The sequence below is a fragment of the Chelonoidis abingdonii genome, chromosome 7, assembly GCF_003597395.2.
Source record: "Chelonoidis abingdonii isolate Lonesome George chromosome 7, CheloAbing_2.0, whole genome shotgun sequence".
Taxonomy (NCBI): domain Eukaryota; kingdom Metazoa; phylum Chordata; order Testudines; family Testudinidae; genus Chelonoidis; species Chelonoidis abingdonii.
Window position 1 is genome coordinate 45,673,959 of NC_133775.1, and position 17,126 is coordinate 45,691,084.

The window sequence follows — 17,126 nt, forward strand, 5'->3', positions numbered from 1 at the left end:
AACTGCACACACAGAAACTTCCCTCCCTCAAGATTTGAAAGTATCCTGTTCTCTGATTGGTCCTCTGGTCAGGTGACAGCCAGGCTTACGAACTTGTTAACCCTTTACAGTCAAAAGAGATATAAAGTACTTCTGTTCTATTAACTCCTACTATCTGTTTATGACAATGCCAGACGGAAGATATTGGTTATTCTGTCTCCACTTGTGGAAACAATCAACTGCTCACTACTCTCCATTAATGTATTCTTACAGACATGTCTCGTTAGACATGTGGAAAACATAAGATGGGCTTTTAGATTCTGTGGAAAGATTTCTGGTGGTCACAGATTAGATTTTAAGTTCTGAAACTCCTTGGAGTAAAATCCCTGTCAGAATCAATGAAGTTGTTCTGAGGTAGATAAATTGAACACCTTGCAGTTTCCTCTGGGTCTCACCTGACCCATGGATCATGAATTGTCATTCTACAGACACTCCATTTATTTCCTTCTGCTGGTCCCCAATCTTGGTGCATTTTTCTGCACCTCCTCTTTGACATGGAATAACTGCCTATTTCAAATTCTCCAAGCAAACCATCCTTCCTTTAGCGTCCAAAAGCCTCTTATTTTTAAACCCTGCCAACAGGAAGTGAATGCAAAATAATATTTAAGAAAAAGAAAAACATTGCAAGTTAGCTCTGGCTTCCAGTGTATCCCATCTCATCTATGTTAACCTTCTACTATTTAAGCTTCATGAGACGGGGACTGTTTTTATATTTGTCTTATGCAGCTTCAAGCCAGGGCTGCCCGGAGCGGGGCAATTTGCCCCGGGCCCTGCAGGGGCCCCCATCAGAGTTTTTTGGGGCCCCTGGAGCGGGGTCCTTTACTCCCTCCGGGGGCCCTGGAAAACTCTCAGGCGGCCCCAAAGACCCGTGGTGGGGGTCCTTCCGCCCTGGGACTCCAGGCCCCCTGAATCCTCTGGGCGACCCTGCTTCAAGCACTCTGTAGGCACGTAACTAATACTAATAATGTTGTTTATTTCCATGGCTTAATAATCTTCTTCTTGGATTACAGTATTTAGTAGTGTGCTGCAAAGGCAGTAAAATCAGATACTATTTCATCCCTTTTGAACACTGCTACTATTATTTTTAATAAAACATTCTCCATAAGATGTGAGAAAATAGATTAAAAGATAACATTGATTTGCAGACTATAACTTTAGTAATGGATCATTCCCAAACATACAAAGATAGAAAAGGAAAAGTGAATCGGGCAAAAGAGGAATTACTATAAGAACCAACAGTGAAGTAACTATAAGAATAGCAAACTAAAATTACTTTGTAATGTAAACAATCATCATGTCCCAAATCCAAACTAAAGTAGTGAATGTATACCATTCCCTGCCCTGAAAACTGGAGATTCTGTTCCTTCAGCCTTGACTTGATCAACTGAGTTTTTATGAAAAAACTTTAACTCTTCAGTCCACTCACTGGACAAGACTGGCTTCCACACCAACCCAGGACTACCTTAACAGGTTTCCCTTTCCTCTGAGGAAAAGCTTCTAGAATCTGCGTCCTGGGAGTTTTCTTTGGCAATTGACATGCAGCTAGCATAATACTCTCTGATACATATCCTTTAAACTTCACAAATATATCCAAAACATGTATTGGATGTTAAAAAAATACTGTGAAATACTGCATTTATAATATGCTGCTGTACAATGTGCATTTGTGGGTTTCTATGTGATATAATTACATTACAGTATTTTGGTAATGAAATAATGTTCAGTTTTTAAAAAAAAGACTTCCTCCCAAAGCTTTTAAACCAATTATAGACCTTGAAGTATTCAATTGGCAGTATTCTAGTGGTACCATTATATTTGTGATGAAATACTAAAACAGAAGAAAATGTACATAGTAGCTTGTACATATGTAATTTATCTTGGTATTGTTTTGGGTAGTAGTGGTAAGATTTACTAAACTTAAATTGTGTGCATGAAAAATGATTTTGGAAAGTTTTTTTTTTTTTACATTTTAAAAGAATTAATGTCCAGTCATTAGTGAAGTCAGAGATAAAAGCCCATCATCTGGAAACCTAATAGTTTGCTGATGCAGAGTTACTGATGTGTGTAAGGACTGGAAAGATTGGGACCACGTTTCTTATCTGATAGTTACTTTGAGGTCTGAGTGCCGCATGCATACGGACTGCAGACTTGGGTTTGAAGATTATTAAATATTCTTTATGTTCATATATTTATACATGTAAATGACTAATATTTGTACATGAACATGGCTTCTAAAGTCTATATGTAGAGATTATTTTGCAGAGAGACCAATATTTATTCGACATATTTTTGAATAGTGCTTTAAAGAGCCAGTCTTGCATGTGGCTGGGCAGTTGTGTCCACAGAAAACCCCAGAGACTAACTGGAGGTTCCATACAGTTATGGCAGTCTGCCCATGAACTACACAGTGTAGGACTGGGGTCTAAGGCAAATCTATTTTCATAAAAACAAATTGCATGAGTACATAGAACTACAATCACTGAGCACGTTTGTATCAATTCAGGAATGTTTAAAATGCTTTTGGACTTAAAATATCATTGGAAAAATCAAAACAGTTTTGAGATCTGTCTTCACTTTTGTCTGTAATGCTTGTCTGTCTTACTGTATAACCAGAAATGGCTTACCTATGTGCTGAAATATGAGCATTAATAGTACTGCTTAACTGGATGTTTAAAAGTATAGTTTTATATAATAAGCACAACTTTAAGAAATATAATTATTATGCTTTCTGGAAATAATATATTGTCATAAAAAAATGCAAGTTAGCATTTGCTCAAAATGTTTATGATGGAAATATGATTAAAGTTAATCTGCAATAAATATTATGGGAAACTGGAAAATAAGCAATAATTTTCTTGTTATATTTGGTAATAATAATATACATATTTCTGTTTTACAGTTACCTGCCATGGTTTGAGGTATACTACAAATTGTTAAATACTCTGGCAGATTATTTGGCTAAAGAACAGGTACTTTTAGCTATTTGTTTATTTCTAATAAAATATTTTACTTGAAATTAATCATCATAATTTTAAATCCTACAAAACTGTTCCATACTATCTGCATGTTTGAACAATGTATTTAAGATTTGCAACAAAATAAAAAAGTATGCATTTTAATTTTGCTAAGTGGACAGGAAGTTTGCCATATTCCAATGTTATTAAAACTTTTTTTGGATATGCTGCTGCCACTATTACGTGGATGTCATGTATTAATTTAAAAAAACTGCTGAGAACATACTACAGCAAAGTGTCAGTCCTGGGCTAAGTGTGAGCAGAGCGTCAAGCCACTGGAGATCTCCATGATATGTTGATTGTTAACCAGATAGTTCCTGAGATTTGGGGTTTATCAGATACAAACAATTTTTCTGAACTGCATTAGATTTGATGTACTACTTTGTCCTTCATATTAACTAAAAACTATTTCATCATACTGTCATCTTGACTAGAAGGGGGAAACTGCTTGCAGCACTCAGTGAAGAGTCATGATAGTTTAGTTTGCATATTCATGAGCCATTAGATATATTCACAGGATTACACAGGAAAGAAAATACTGGCATCTGTATTAAAAATATTAAAGATATACTTTTCTGCTTCAAGTATCTGGGTATTCTAAATGTAATTTTTAAATGAGAAAAAGGTTAGCCATATGCTGTTGGCTGCAGATGCTGAGATTGCAAGAATATACGTGCAATAATTATGCCTATCGGAAACAGGTTAAAGAAAACAATAACATTTTATAGATAAAGAAAATATAGTAGCCCAGTTGCATTAACTTAAGTAAAACAGAATGTAATGGTCACTGAAATCCCATTGTTAGCATATTAAATCATATTAAATTTTGTTTTGTCTTAATCTTACTATTTAATTGTAATAGGGCTTTTTAGTTGCTTGAATGACAAGCCTCATGCAGGGCAAAGCCTGTCTTTACCTTTGGGGCTTTCCCAGTGCTTGTTGGCACTAAACAAATGTATAGTAGTTCAACGTTTAGCTGACAAAGCTGCGACTTTATTATCGTATATGTTAAAGAACTCTATGCTTTAGTGGGCCATAAGTTCTTGCTGGCACTGTACAAAGTGAAGTATTTGATTTGGTGTACTGCCTCTTTCCCCATCTCTTGGAGTAATAAATCTATCAGAGAGCTCCTTGTTGTCTCCCTGACCGAGTCAAAGATCTAAACCTAAGGCCTTATTTGCTAATACCTGAGTAACTCCACCCATCTTTGCATAGAGAGATGGCAGCCCTCTTCAGACAACTTGGATAAGTTTCTATGAAAGTTGAATGTACAGTTCTGCTGACTTGTTGACCCTTTCTCCACGTTTAGCTTGATCTCATTAGCCGAACTATTTGATAATATTTCAAGCTGTTGTGCTTTGCCTGTTCAATTTAGGACTGAATTTATGAATATAAAAATCGTGATCTAAGTTCTATTACCATTCCTAAATACAGTTCCATTTTGGAAACCAGGTTGTAACACCCTAAACAGACCCAGTACAAAAAACACATTTGCGTTGTGTTACCATGGCAGCTTTATTTACTGTTCTACCGTATGACATCTGTATGCATTCACATGTACTGCTCTGCCTAATTATGTTTGCGTTAATGCATTTTGGGAAAATCAGAGGCGCTATCCCATAATCTCAGTAGGGGTTAGAGTGCCTGTAGGACATATACATTGAGTGCAACAAGCAATCCAAAGGGAAATGCTTCCTGCGATGTCCTATTATATGCAGAGGTAGGAGGAAAAAAGACCCAGTCAGCTCAGTAACACAAATATGATTAGGGAGTCTTGTCTTTGAAGCAACATAAGTATAATGACCTGGTCAGGTCACAGAAAGACAACCATGTGGCAGCCTAGGCACATAAACTGCCATGGTTGTTAAACTTGTGCTAACCATGTTGTGTACAGAACCAAGCCATATGTAGAGTACACCATATCTTTGCTTGATTATAAATTCAGTTAAATGTTGTACAGAGAGGTCCCAAAGCTGATACAATTTTAGAAAGGTGTTGTCAGGCCCGATAAACTGTGTTAATACCATTTTTAGCGTGAACCATTTTGAAGGGGTTCAAGTAACATGGTTATATTACTTGTGTATATCAGGAAGTGTAGAGAAAGAAAATAAATGTTAAAGAAACTGACTTCAGAACTTGCAAGAAATGATCGTTCTCTGAGCCATAAAAGTAGATTGTGCGTGTACTTTAATATATGGCAGTTGCACTATGAGATGAAGTTATCTGTGATTAAATGAAAAGATACTTGTTAAAATGGAATATGTATTATTTGTGTATGATTATTAAGTACTTCTTTTTAAATATTCCCTGTAGGAAAATGACTTGAATGATATGTTAAAATCACTGTATAGCCACCCTGTGCCAAAGGCAAACACTCCTGTCAGTTTAAACGTGGTAGGTATCCTGTGTAATATTTCTTTATTGTAAAAATGTACAGTTTCTTGTGGTCAAAAAACCCAGACAAAACCTGGATATTGGTGTTAAATTATTAATATCTCATCATATTGCCTCCTATTGTTAAATGGCTTGCCATGCTGTATTCACTTACCATGTAAAAAGTGTGTGTGTGTGTCTGTTTATGCAGACTCCAGTCCTAACCTAGTAGAAATTGAGGTTTGCTGTATGGGTAAGAGGGCAAGCTACCATAGCAACTGGCAATGCTACTCCCTATCTTGTTCGTTGACTGCTGTCTCAGATGAGTATCTTTAGTTACTCCTGCTGTGGATCAAGATCTGTGCCTTGGCTTCTGAACTCCTGAATAGGGAAGGGTATGTCATATGTCAGTCTGAACTTGGCTTTTCTATTGCCTGCCTGCAGTTGCTCCCTTTTCGCACTTGTGCTTGATCATGCCAGGGTGGAGTGCAGAAAAGAAAAGGAGGGTTTTACTGAACTGTGTAAAGATTTCTGCAGGACCAGATCAATGAAATTGGAAACATGTAAGATGATGTGGGTATGTGTCCTAAAATTGTAGCAGATTATGGCTCCCACAGGAACAGCAAAGTGTTGCACTCATCACTTACTGCTATCATATTGGATTTGCTTTTCAAAGAGTGCTATTCCCTGAGATAGGGTGACCAGATGTCCTGATTTTATAGGGACAGTCGTGATATTTGGGGCTTTGTCTTGTATAAACGCCTATTTCACCCCACTCCACCCAATTTTTCACACTTGCTATCTGGTCACCCTACCCTAACCTTTCATAGTTAATATTTTTCTGGGTGAAATTGTGTTTTTGAACGATATGCTAAAATATATACTGGTTGAGTAGAAAAATGAAGCAGCATGCCAAATGTGGGCAAGTTAATGTTATATGAGAACCCCAATTTTTGCAGTTCTTGACCTTTTTTGTATTTTGAATTTGTAACATTAATGAAGCATTAGGTTGTATGTTTTTGGCATATAATATATAGTATTTCCGATTTGTGTTTAGAATTGTATAACACAGCCATAGAACTTGCCCAAAATACCTACCTAGACCATATCTTTTAGAAAAACATCCAATCTCAATTATCGATGATGGACAGTCGATAGTTAATTACTCTCACTTTTAAAGATTTACACCCTTTTTCCAGTCTGAATATGTTTAGCTTTGGATTCCAGCAACTGGGTCGTGTTATATCTTTCTTTATTAGATTGTATAGCCCATTATTAAATCTTTATTCCTCATGTAGATACTTGTAGACTGTAATAAAGTCACCCCTTAACCTTCTCTTTGTTAAGCTAACTAGATTGAGCTCCTTAAGTCTACCCCATAAGGCATGTTTTCTAATCCTTGTGGCTCTTCCCTGAACCCTGTCCAATTTATCTATGTCCTTCTTGAATTGTGGACACCAGAACTGGACACAGTGTTCCAGCAACAGTCACACCAGTGCCAAATACGGAGGTAAAATAACCCCTCTACTCCTACAGGAGATTCCCCTGTTCCATCCAAGGATCGCATTAGCCCTTTTGGCCACACTGGCAGCTCATACTCAGCTGATTATTGACCATGACCCCCACTCTTTTTCAGCGTAATTTCTTACCAGGGTAGAGCCCCCTATATTGTAAGTGTGGCCTACATTCTTAATTCCTAGATGTATACATTTACATTTAGTGATATTAAAATGTATATTGTTTGCTTGCATCCAGCTGACAAAGTGATCCAGATTGCTCTATGTTACTGACCTATCCTCTTCATTATTTACCATTCCCACACATTTTGTCTCATCTGCAAACTTTATCAGTGATGATTTTATTCATTCTTCCAGATCATTAATAAAAAACATTAAATAGCGTAGGGTCAAGAACTGATCTTGGGGGTCTTGAGTAGAAACACCTCCGTTTGATGATGATTTAGTGTTCATAATTACATTTGTGACCTATCAGGAGCCGGCTTTTAATCTATTAAATGTGTGCCATGTTAGTTTTATATCTGTCTAATTTTTTCATCAAAAGGTCATGTGATACTGTCAAAAGCCTTACAGAAGTCTAAATATATTACATCAACACTATTACCTTTATCAACCAAACTTGTAATCTCATCAAAAAAATCACGTTACTTTGACACTACCTTTTTTTCCCATATAACCATGTTGATTTGCATTAATTGCATTACCCTCCTTTAATTCTTTATTAATTGAGATCCATATCCGCTGATCCATTATTTTGCCCAGGATTGATGTCAGACTGATAGGCCTATGAATACCTGGGGCATCCTTTTTACCCTTTTTACAAATTGGCACAACATTAGCTTTCTTCCAGTCTTCTGGAACTTTCCCAGTGTTCCAAGTTTTATTACAAATAAATAAAATTAACTGTCCAGTGAGCTCCTCAGCCAGCTCTTTTAAAACACTTGGATGGAAGATATTTGGACCTGCTGATTTAGAAATGTCCAACTTTAGTAGTTGCTGTTTAACGTTCTCCTGAGATATTAGTGGAATGGAAAGATAGTTCCAATTGTTAATCACCCTTACTATGGAAAATGTGTGCCAAATTTCTAATTTGAATTTGTCTGGCTTGAGCTTTCAGCCATTGGTTCTTGTTATACCTTTCTCTGATAGATTGAAGTCATTTAGTATCTAATATTTCTGCCTATGAAGGTACTTACATACTGTAATCAAGTCACCTCTCACTCTTCTTTTTTTCCCCCTAAACTAAACAGATTGAGCTCTTTGTCTTTCACTCTAAGGCATTTTATCTAGCCCTCAAATAATTTTTATGGCTCTCAAATTTTTCAACATCTTCAAAATAACATTTCAAGTTATTTTAAAGACAACAACCAAGTGAATATATTTTAGAAAAGAAAATCAATATATCATTTAATACTACACCTTGGCACTTTTTGCAAGAGTATTGTATTGCAAGAGTATTGCAATTTACATCCTTCCTATTTAAAATTTCTACTCTAGTCACAATTGGTTATAGCAAGCTTCTTCACTTCCTGTCTTACCTCTTGAGAATTGCTGCTATTCTCTTTTACAGTTGTTGCCTTTCATCTTAGAGAGGTTGCCTGAGATTAAAATGTGTTCCAGGCTACTTTAAAGGGGTGGGTCATTGTCTTGCCAGCAGCAAGAAAGGAGTCGTGGCTTCTCTAATGGTTCCCCCTTTCCCTTGGGTTAAGAGGATGGAGGGAAAAAGTGGGATTAGCTAAACTGCAGGCTGACTGGAAGGGAAGCTATTCCTTTAGCCATCATCCCCTGGCCATCATCTCCTGTGTGTCTCAGGGAAGGAGAAAGTACTGTGCTAAACAATTTTTGCTTTAGAATCCATTTACATGAAAGGTACTTATATGAATGGAGACAGGAAGTGGTGTGGGACCAAATTTTAGGACTTTTAACAAATAAACAAATGGACTAAATCAATCAAACTGGGTGAGAAGTCCTTGCTGAACTTGATCTAGACCCATGTGCTCTGGTAACTGGCACTGTTGCAGGAATCCAGAAGCTGTTCTAGTCTGCCATCTGCCTTAAATTTGTATCTCTTTGTTGCGTCCCTTTGTCCCATATTTAAGTAGCACGGTCTTAAACTGTGGATGCTAATAGATTTAAAATTAAGTTCTATTCTGGAAAATGACTGTAAAAATGGCACTATGGAATTCCTTGTTTACTGTCCCTGAGTGGGTCTAGGTCAAATTTCTTGGTACAGAAGTAAAAAGATGCTGACAGTTGGAAAAAACACCACAAACTCATTCTGAGGTCTGGAAGGCAAGCTGTGTTCTTTCAGTCTCACACATCAGCACTGGTAAAAAAAAAAAAAAAAAAAAAAAGATTCTTCACATGGAACTTACCATATTAAAGCATTCTGTTGATGATATGTGGACCAGAATGCAATCCAGGTCACACACTCTCAGGCTTTGTTTACAATGCCTTGAAGCCCAGACTACTGAGGTGTCAACTACAGAGTACACCAAAGTGTGGCATGCAAACTACCCCACATGGATGCTACAGGTGCAAACTAAAAAGTACCTAGTTTGTGCTGTAGTGTTTTGGAAGCGCTACATTACTGTAAAGTAAACATCTTTTAGTTTGCACCAGCAGCATCCACACAGGGAAGTTAGTATGTCATGCTTTGGTGAGCTCTGCAGTTCACAGCCCTGTAGTTCACTGTGGTGCCATGTAGACAAGCCCTTTGATGTTTTGGCCTTGTATAGCTAACAGGAATAAAATGTAATAACAGGGCCACCCAGAGGGTTCAGGGGGCCTGGGGCAAAGCAATTTTGGGGGGCCCTTCCATAAAAAAAAAATTGCAATACTATAGAATACTATATTCTCATGGGGGGGCCCTGTGGGGACCTGGGCCTGGGGCAAATTGTCCCACTTGCGCCCCCCCCAGCAGCCCTGCACAATAATGATTAACTTTTGACAGAAATGTCAGCCAGTTGTGGTCTGAATATACACAGGTAACAGATCTGATGAGTGAGTCACTCTTTTGACTGTTACCACACTTCAAGCCTGTCCATTCCCCTGATTACATGTACATTGAATATGTGAGTCAGAAAGCTGCACCCCTAGATAGAGCTTTATTGAGGGGTGGTTGAAAGTTATGGACTCTTACTGATACTTATACTTCAACTGCACTGTGATGCTTTTGTAACACAGTGTGACTGCTTTGATGCTCAGGAGGTGAAATCAGAACTGTCCAACCTAGGAAATTTGTTTCAATATATGGAACCAAGGTCTGGGTGATGTCATCATTAAATGTTAAAAAACGAAAGTCTAACTCCTAGGTAAACACAAATACAGCACACAATGTGATGAGATTTTCTACTCTCTTCAACCAACAAAAGTACAACCCCCGCCCCCAATCTTTAACTTTGCTTAATCACCCTGCAAATACATTTTATGCCCTGCCATTTTATCCATGGCTATTATGCATTCTCTGTTGATCTGTTATAGTATTTTAGTTAATTATATACAACAAATGAGTCTTGCATTGTTATGTAGAAGGTCAGAACCTGAAATTCTACTGATTAAGTCATTTGACATTTTCATTCTTCTAAAAAGATTATTGCATATTGAAATCTTTGCCCCAGTTACTTTTATAGTTAAAATATTATGAATCAGATTTAATCTTTTGGTTTAAAAAACAAAATGTTCAATTTTTCTCTCATGTTGCATAAGAATCAAGAGATGTTTTTTGCAAGTGAGCAAGTTCTGAAAAATCAGCCGTACCTAGTATCGGTGAGTTTAAAAGAACTGGCTACCTAAATCCTACTGATGAAAGAAATAATTGCTTGCCAGATGATTTCTCTGTTGATTTCAGGCTGTTCTTATATAGTCTTTTGGAAAATGATTATTCTGTGGCTTTCTAGTCTAAAACCCCAATCTTTATTAATATATTCCTGTTTATACTGACCTTATTTCAAAACTGCAGCATGTGTGAATTATAATCCGACTGCAAAAACAAAAATTTTAAAATGGAGATGATGGAATAAATATCCTATATTTAGTCTCACGTCTACTTTTTAAATAGCAGAAGCATGATAGTGGCCAGCACATACCTATTACAAGATCTTGTGTATCTTCCTAAGAGACCTCAGAATAGATTGCAGTGCTCCAAGCTATATTATTTCCACTGGAAATACAGTAGAACCTCAGAGTTACCAACACCTCGGGAATGGAGGTTGTTCATAACTCAGGACAAAACATTATGGTGGTTCTTTCAAAAGTTTACAATTGAACATTGGCTTAATACAGCTTTGAAACTTTCCTGTGCAGAAGAAAAAATGCTGTTTATAAATGAAAAAAGCATGGAAACAGTTTCCTTACCTTGTCAAATCTATTTTTTTAAACTTTCCATTTATTTTTTTTAGTAGTGTACATTTAACACAGTGCCGTACGCTATTTGCTGTTTTTGTAATTATTATTATTATTTTACTTATTTATTTATTTTTATTTCTGCTGCCTGATTTTGTACTTCTGGTTCCAGATGAGTGTGGTTGATTGATCAGTTCATAACTCTGCTGTCCGTAACTCTGAGGTTCTACTGTAGCTGATCATGGCTCTGGTGTCTGGCAGTAGTGGGTGATGTCTTCTCATTGCACATCTCTGCTGTTCTGCTCATTGAACTGATTATTTCTCTGTTAAAATTATGAACAATTAGAAAATTATTGATTATTTCACTTCTAAGTTACTACTGAATAATATTATATAGCCTTAAATATTCTGTGTTTGTGGGTAGTGGGGAAAGAGAAGAGAATTAAAAGTTTGTTATAAACAGAAAGAGGATTTTTTCATCAATCTGGGTGTATTCTTGGTCTTGGCAATTGGAAAAACAATGTTCTTTGTCTTTCATTACTATATTAATTCACATCTGTATCTTGGTTTATTTATTGTGCACAGGGCACAGTGTCATGTAATGCATTATTTTTGTATAACCAGTGTGTGGACTTTTTAGCTAGTGCCAAATAAGCTAATTAGTGTTAAGGGGCAAATGTTCTTTAAGTCCATCAATCTGGTGCAGTAAGATCTTCCTACATGCATATAGTAAATAGCAATAATAAATTACATTTGCTGATTAAACACTAGCTGTATTAAAAATTTTATATATTTTTATATATTTCATCATGTTCTAGTTAATCTTTTTAAAGTTTGACTAGAAATGCATTTTATTTTTATATTGATTGTTCAAATATCTATATCTATATCTTGATATAGATATAAACAGAGGCAGTTATTTTAAATTGTAGAGTATATGCTCACTAAGGAAATGGGATAAATAAAGTTTTTTCTCCTACAAGATTTAGGCTAGGACACTGTGATATGTAAAACTTATTGAACCAAATTCATTCCTTGTCTAAGTATTGAAGTCACTGGATTAATATAAATTAGTGAATTACACCCGTACTGAGTTTGATCTGGTCTGTTACATCCTGAATGTTGCTTAACCTTTAAATATATAAAGTTGTATAAGGTTGTTAATATTTGTCATAGATTAATGTGGAAAGTCAAGTAGTCTTGTCCTAATTTTCTGTTTAAAGATTGTTGTGAAACTGAGGGGAACTGTACCTGCAGTAACATTCACTCTGTCCTAATGAATTTATTTTCTTAGGTAAATAATTTTTCCTCTTCCAGTCTAAATTTAGATTTTGTTCTCTTGTAAATTTTTGTGAGGGGAAACCTATTTGTCATAAACGCTTAATCATTAGTCCCAAATTGAATCTGCTGTTTCTTATGCTCAGTCTTGACACAGTATTTAAAATTTGCATAATTTCATTATGACTCTAAAGCAGTGGCATGTTGATTTTTGATCTGCTGAATCTTTGATGTTCTGGTCTGCTTTATTTTATAATATATACACGCACATACACACTTTGTATTCTTGGTCTCTTTCTGCACAAAATATTAATTTTGTTTCCCCCCCATTAATTAGCATTCGTACTTCATTACTCCTGATCTAACTGGATTGCCAACAATCCCAGAAAGTGTAAGTATGTTGTTTTTTTTAAATATCTAAACAGCGGTGTTGACCTTGTTTGATCGGTGTGGCTGAATTACATTTGTAGTTATGGTCTATGGCTGGGCCTACAAAGTTAGAACCATATACTGCTTCCCACAGAAGATCTCATATTGGTGTCAGTCGGAGGTTTTTACAAAGAATGAGGGGAGAATACAGCCTTTGTCTAATAAAAGAATCTTTAGTTAGTGAAAGAACTGCTGCATTAAGCATCATCCAGTGATAAACAAATATACAAAGTATTTCTATGACTACCACTATTTCTGTACATTGTTTGAACATTCAGTTACCCCATTTGTGTGTGCATTTATGGTAATTATATATACAAATCATGCCTGCCACTTATGTACCTGAGTTATTTGAATATCTGGCCCCCCAAAATTGCATAATTAAATGCCAGAATTAACATCCCATTGAGATGAATGGAAGCAATTTATTTTTCTGAGTGCTGTTGTTTCAAGCTACCTAAGACACATGTGTTCACATTTGGAAGGTCATCTTGACAGCTCTAATGGTTAAAAGATTTTTCTTTGTTTAAATGAAGGTTTGCATTCTACACAATTCAAATATGTGATGGAGGGCAGATAAATACATTAAGCAGGCTGTAAATGTAGTGTCTGTGATCTTCAAGTGTGTGCTTGACTGCATGTTTAATAGCTAGCCATTGAAAGAATAGCTTATTTAAATAGCCCACCTTCTTTAAATCTTGCATTTAAATGTGGGATCAAGGACATTCATGCTATAGCTGGCCATTTGCTACAGTATTGAAATTATGATATTCCACCCCCCCCACCTCCCCAAATTAAGTCTGCGCGGTGGCATGAAGAAATTATGTGATGCACATAGCTAAATATTGATTCACTAAAGTATTTCAAATCTGTGCCTGCAGTTGATAGATGCTGTGGTTGTTGTGAAAGTAATGCTATACATTTTTATACAGTTCATAGGAAGGAAAGAAAATGGAAGTAGAGATGCCTTTCTCTACCCTCTCTTTCCCGCTCATTCCATTTGTAGTTGTGTGTCCCATCCTTTCAGTCTGAGAAGTAATAAGATCCTGTGATTTTACATAGGGAGTAAATAGATGGAGGCAAACGGTAGTAAATTAATAATGAACTCTAGTCCACTAATTCTTTGCTGTGAAGCTTAAAGTATTGCAGTGAACATTTACATTTTACATCTTAAAATATAAATAAATCTGACAATTTTTAGCAAAAAAATAAATAAAACTATATAGCAATATAGAGTGCTTTATTGAAGCGAAGAGCTAGATGTACCTTTTGATTGTTCTGCAGCTTTAGCAACAGAGAACTGCGCTGTAAATAAGATGCTATGCAGCTAGTACTTGGTAAATTAGAATCAATTCAGTCATCGTGGCAGACATCTCTCTCAGATGGAGTATTAACATGCTGTTCAAGAGCCACAGTTCCTTTATCCACACAACAATTTGAGTCCTAGCAGCCCCTGCCTTCATCTCTTAAACCAGCTCTCAGCCCTGATGCCCTGGGAGCTAGGCATTACTTTTTAGGCCTTCTCCTGGGATTTATTCAGTATGCCCCAATTTATGTGAAATTGGGTCCTTCACACAGTTCCATCCTCATGCTTTGAAAATGTCAAGGCCTTACCTTGCAATTTTTACTCACTCTCCTTTCTCTACCCAACGCCCCAAAGTACAATCACAAGGGAGAAAGTGACCATTCTTATCCAAGCAAAATGTAAACAAATATTTATTTATTTAAGGTTTATTTGCAGTATTAGCCCAGTTCTGGTGCACAGGAATTTCCTCCCTCTCTTTCCAGCCCGGTGTGGTCTGGAAGTAATCTCTGCTCCTGCTACCCCTTAGAGGGGGTGATTGTGTTTGGCAGCTTTGTCACATGGAGGGAGGTAATGGCAGAGGGACTCAGCACCTTCTCTCATCCCTCCCAGTACATTGAGAGCACAGGGCCAACTGGTAGAGCTGAGAGTAACATTAATCATCATGCCCCTGATCTTATTGGCATTGTGAGAGCCTGGCAGGACAGCACACTCTGCTGTCATAGCTAGACCGAGGGACAAATTGTACAGGTGTGGACTCCCAGGAAACCTGAAGTAGGGGGAAAGGTTTCACCATACAATTGGTTGGGGGCGGTGGAATGTGAGATGGTCATCAGGAAGAAACCCTCCCTGTACTCTGAGCCCCCTGGCTGGCCAGTGATAGCTGCTTTCCTTTTCAGTGTAGGACCTATGAAATTAAGACTCATCGTCCCTGACCATGCAATCTGAGACACCCACGCTCCTGTGATTAGTGAACCATGAGGGCAGATGCTGGGCCACACCATCCGTAGAGGCTGGAGAAGCCTAACTGACAGCTGTGAGTCCCATTTGGGTTCCTTGTCCCCATCAACCATGGCATACCCTAAACTGTGGGACTCAGCCCATTATGGAGTAAAGAGTTACCCTGTATAGGTACTGCTAATGGCCAGCTCTAAGGATGAAATTAAGGCATCTGTCTAGTCAGATCCATTTTACCATTTCACATTAATAAAAATACTAGTAGCTGAAAGCCTGTGTTGTTACACAGGGGTAATACATAAAGTCATGCATATAAAAGCTGAAAATGACTGAGAACTTAAACAAATTGATAGTGACAGACCATAAATCCCAGATAGTGGTGGTGTGTGTGGTTGTGTTCATTTTCATTTGGTGGGGGTGGGGTTGTGCTGGAGATTTGTGGTGTTTTGTGCAGGTGGCAGATCAGAAGTGTGTACTGTGGTGAGGGGTTATATATGTATTTTAGATATTGTATATGCTGGTTCTGTTGTTGTGTTGGTGATTCTGCAGAACAATGGCAGCTGGGCCAAATAATCCACCATCTGTGTAGTCTCCTTCATACAACCAATGATATTGTGTGCGTATTAGCTATAAAGTAAGGCTAATGATTGGTTGAGTTACCACTGATATCTCAGTGATCTAGGACTCTTGGCAAGGTATGCATACAAGCCTTACTGTAGCTGGATGCCACATGGGAATAATTTGTGAAGTCAAAATGCCCAAGAACTTAAAAATGTGACAGTAACAGACTGAGAATCCCAGTGATGACTCAACCTGGTGATATTCTCAACAAGTGCCCTTAGCAACACTTGTAACTGTTTCCAGTGCTTCACACTGACTCGACAGACATTTTAGGCTTCAGAGTGACATATATTGACACATCTGGAGTCTTATTATACAGATTAAACGTCTTGGTTTATACATTAATGAGGAGGAATTTACTAACGAGACAAGGTGAGTAAGGTTATATCCGGGCCAACTTCTGTTGGTGCGAGAGACAGGCTTTCAAGCTGACAGAAGTTGGTCCAATAAAAGATATTGCCTCGCCTACCTTGTCTGTCTAATATCCTGGGACCAAGATGCCTAGAACAACACAGCATACAATGAGGAATTTACTAGTTTAATTTACTAGGGTTGGTACTAAGTCTTTGTGAATGCTTTTGTATATATTTTGCAAAGCAATGCATTTTTTAAAATTTTAATTTATGTTCACATAGGGCCCAGGATACATTCATACTAAAAACCCAAAATATAAATAAAAATGAATAGCTGTTTTAAATAGAACTAGTACATACTGTTCCAAAGTTTCCATGTTTCCGAATTTGTTGAAAATACAAAGTTCCCCTCCACCCAGAAGGATAACTAAAAATACAAAATGAAGAGACCTTAAAGTTAATTTTACTTTGTGTTTAAAATGACAAGGAATTGTGTGAATGCAAGTATTTAATGAGCAGATATGTTTCTCCGGCAGGATTGATTTTCATTTGTGTTGTACGAAATTTTATAAAAAATGAACAAAATGTTCCACTCAATTACCGTTGTTAATTTATGTTCTTTTTTTATTTATTTAAACAGAGAAATCTTACTGAATATTTTGTTGCTGTGGATGTGAACAACATGATGCAACTTTATGCCAGTATGTTGCATGAGAGACGAATCATTATTACCTCTAGCAAACTAAGCACTGTAAGTACTTCACACATCTCCTTTTAAGTAGAATATATTGAGCATTTCATAAAAAAGACCTACAGACCTCTGCAGATTTAGATATGTTCCATGTGTACTTGTAAGACAATATCTACATACTTTTTTTGATATATGGTTTTAATCTGG

At 36.9% G+C, this 17,126-nt stretch overlaps 1 protein-coding gene across 2 annotated transcripts in view; it reads left to right on the forward strand.

Moving 5' to 3' along the window:
* DENND1B (DENN domain containing 1B) overlaps positions 1 to 17,126 on the forward strand; it is a 250,487-nt gene that overhangs the window by 128,326 nt on the left and 105,035 nt on the right. The window contains exons 6-10 of one of the 2 annotated variants that reach the window (XM_032770891.2): positions 2,939 to 3,008; positions 5,367 to 5,447; positions 10,652 to 10,711; positions 12,903 to 12,956; positions 16,869 to 16,979. In XM_032770891.2, the coding sequence (XP_032626782.1) occupies positions 2,939 to 3,008; positions 5,367 to 5,447; positions 10,652 to 10,711; positions 12,903 to 12,956; positions 16,869 to 16,979 (376 nt within the window). The remainder of the gene's footprint in view (positions 1 to 2,938; positions 3,009 to 5,366; positions 5,448 to 10,651; positions 10,712 to 12,902; positions 12,957 to 16,868; positions 16,980 to 17,126) is intronic. The other variant, XM_032770892.2, reaches the window with a different exon arrangement.